The sequence below is a fragment of the Ailuropoda melanoleuca genome, unplaced genomic scaffold (assembly GCF_002007445.2).
Source record: "Ailuropoda melanoleuca isolate Jingjing unplaced genomic scaffold, ASM200744v2 unplaced-scaffold72523, whole genome shotgun sequence".
Classification (NCBI taxonomy): Eukaryota; Metazoa; Chordata; class Mammalia; order Carnivora; family Ursidae; genus Ailuropoda; species Ailuropoda melanoleuca.
In genome coordinates, this window is record NW_023247752.1 from 1 (window position 1) to 2,910 (window position 2,910).

The following is a 2,910-nucleotide window of genomic DNA, read 5'->3' on the forward strand; positions in this document are numbered from 1 at the left end:
AGCGTTCTGGGATCGAGCCCCACATCAGGCTCCTCTGCTGGGAGCCTGCTGCTTCCTCTCCCACTCCCCCTCTCACTGGCTGTCTCTCTCTCTCTCTGTCAAATAAATAAATAAAATCTTTAAAAAATAAATAGATAAAAATAAAATTAAAATACAAGATACAGGTTTAACAATTTTTATATGACCTTAGTTTGGGCTATAAGACAATACCTATTATAAGTTAGGATGAAATTTTAATACCTGTCTCATTAACTTAACAGGTTATGTGTGAAAACCAGTATAGTGTAGGATAGCATTGCTAAATTTCAGCTACTCACGTACCATCTTCACAATTTTCCGTAGCCATGTATTACCTATAACACTACTTGCTTTGTATTTTTCTTTAAATGAGTTTCCTTTTTTTTTTTTTTAAAGATTATTCATCTATTCTAGAGCGCACACGAGCAGAGGATGGGGAGGCAGAGAGGGAGAGAGAGAATCTCAAGCTGATTCCCTGCTGAGCGCGGAGCCCCACATGTGGCTCCGTCCCATGATCCTGAGATCGTGACATGAGCCAAAATCAAGAGTCAGATGCTCAACTGATTGAGCCATCCAGGAGCCCCTGAATGATTCTCCTTTTTATTTATTTTTTATTTTTTTAATTGATTAATATTTCTTTTTTTTAAGATTTTATTTATTTATTTGAGAGAAAGAGAGCGTGCACACATCCTTGAGAGAGCGAGCAGGAGTGGGGTGAGGGGCAGAGGGAGAAGCGGACTCCCCACTGAGCAGGGAACCTGACATGGCTCTCTATCCCAAGACTCTGGGATCATGACCTGAGCTGAAGGCTGATGCTAAACCGACTGAGCCATCCAGTTGCCCCTAAATGATTCTCCTTTTTAAATAAATTTATGTGTAAAAAGTAACTATTTACATATGGGAAAGAAATGTCACTTTTTATAAATAAAAGGTATATAAAGCACACTTTAAATGTATTACTGTTAATCGTTAATGTGGAAAATATATGTACATTTCTGAAAATCATCTCACATACTTTTTGTGTGCGTGCCACACTTTGCTAAATAATGGTAGTGTTGGCAGTCACTATACCCAGGCTGAGTTCAAAGCCTTGTTCTTGGTAAGTGTGACCAATGACCAACATAAAGCAGCAAGTTGCTTACTTTCAGTTTGCTCACCTGTAGAAAATGACTTTGCTCTCACTGCCTTCATTGTCGTGGGGACTGAACAATGCTAGTGAGGAGTGCCTGCCCCATAATAACAGTGCAGTAACTCTTGGGCTGTGCTTATTGTTGTTTTTATTGTTTTAATCCTCAGATGTCCTCACTGTGTGACAATAGTCATCCTAAACAGGATGCACTACCCAAGGAAGATGGTGTAAAAAATGGTGACATAGATGTAGACTTTAGTCAGCTGAAACTCGATGACAAAGGTCAGTGTAAAATGTAGTCCTGTGTCATTGCCCAAAAACAAATAGCAAAATTTAAAATATTCCTAGTGCCCATTCATTAAATCAAAATAAACATTTTTAATTGACTCAATGGCATCATTCTGATTATGAACAATGAGTAAGTTGTTATTACATCTACTTAACATCTGTCAGGTTACTTAATATATTTGATAATGTCAAGTAATAATATAAATTTATTCTTCTGGTTCATACTTGCCAATCTGAAAATTCTTTCTTCTGTCCAGTTTGTATCTATGTAAATTGTACTTTGTTTTTACTTTTGTCCTCTATGAGAAGAGATTATAATCATTCCAGAAAGATCATTTATTCAATTTTTAATGAAATAGAGGTGCAGTACTGATTAATCCCTTTTTAAAGATGTTTACTATTCTGTGTATAAAAATGTGTCTTCATCAGTAAAGGATAATTTAAAAATCAGAAAAATAAGGCTTTTAATAAGCTAGGAATCAGTGTTCATTAAAAGAAAACTGGAAAGCAGATCACTCAGATAGTATTTTTTATTCAGAGACTAGCAAAAAAACCTTCTCAAAGAATCTTTATGCTTGGTTTATACTTTGCTGATATTTATTTTTACATAAAACTAGTAATTGTCCTCATGCTGATTCATTCTGAGAAGATTTTTAGATAATTTCTCAGAGTTTAATATTATACATAACTCATATCTACTTCTGTTAAATTTGTCAGACTGCAAAAATTATCAAGAAGTAAGTGAAGACTGGTTTGATGCTAAAGAAAACCTGACAGGAGTTGACTTGTCAGTAATACAAGAAAATCAAATAGAAAAAGACAAAGGGGATCCAAAGTTTCCACAAGGTTGGTTCTTAACAATTTACTAAGAAATCCTACTGTAGCTCATTTTGTAACCATCTTCTGTGTTATTCTGGGAACTAAACTGTTTCAATATTTTATTGTTTGTGGCTTTCCTTTATAATTACAAAAAATGAGAAATTGGACATTTTGAGGTCAGTTTTTCTAGAGAGTAAATCAGTTTAAAATGTTCATTTCTTTCAGAAAACCGCTTAAAGCTTAAATCCCAGATTTCGTTAGTAGAGGTCCAAGTCCTTCCTGCCACTCCGGGCCAACACCGGTGCTCCTCCCGGGCACTCTCCTCCTCCGAACCCTCAGCAGATTTTGTCAGATTGGCATGAGGGATTGAAACTGTCGGCTTTCCCTTACTTCCCTGAAATAGATCAGCTTCATCTTTTGATAGTCTTTAATTGCTTATAGTAGTTGGAATTTCCTCTAGTATCTAGGATCATTGCTCTTCTATAATTTCTAAATATATGCTACCTTTTATTTTATTTCTGTATGCTTCCATGGATTTTTATTTTATATAGTAGCAGTGGTTTTATTGGGCTTTTTTGCTTGTATAAATAATGCTTACCAAGATTTTTAAACAGGGGCGCCTGGGTGGCTCAGTCGGTGAAGCGTCTGCCTTTGGC

The 2,910-nt window shown here is 35.8% G+C and overlaps 1 protein-coding gene across 1 annotated transcript; it reads left to right on the forward strand.

Annotated features, from left to right (window-relative positions):
* Positions 1-1,243: 1,243 nt before the first annotated feature.
* LOC117800564 (RNA-binding protein 44-like) lies at positions 1,244-2,281 on the forward strand (the record flags this gene model as incomplete). Its single annotated transcript, XM_034653113.1, has 2 exons — positions 1,244-1,429; positions 2,153-2,281. Coding segments are annotated over exons 1-2 (244 nt in total), but the record flags the coding sequence as incomplete, so codon positions are not given.
* Positions 2,282-2,910: the final 629 nt, after the last annotated feature.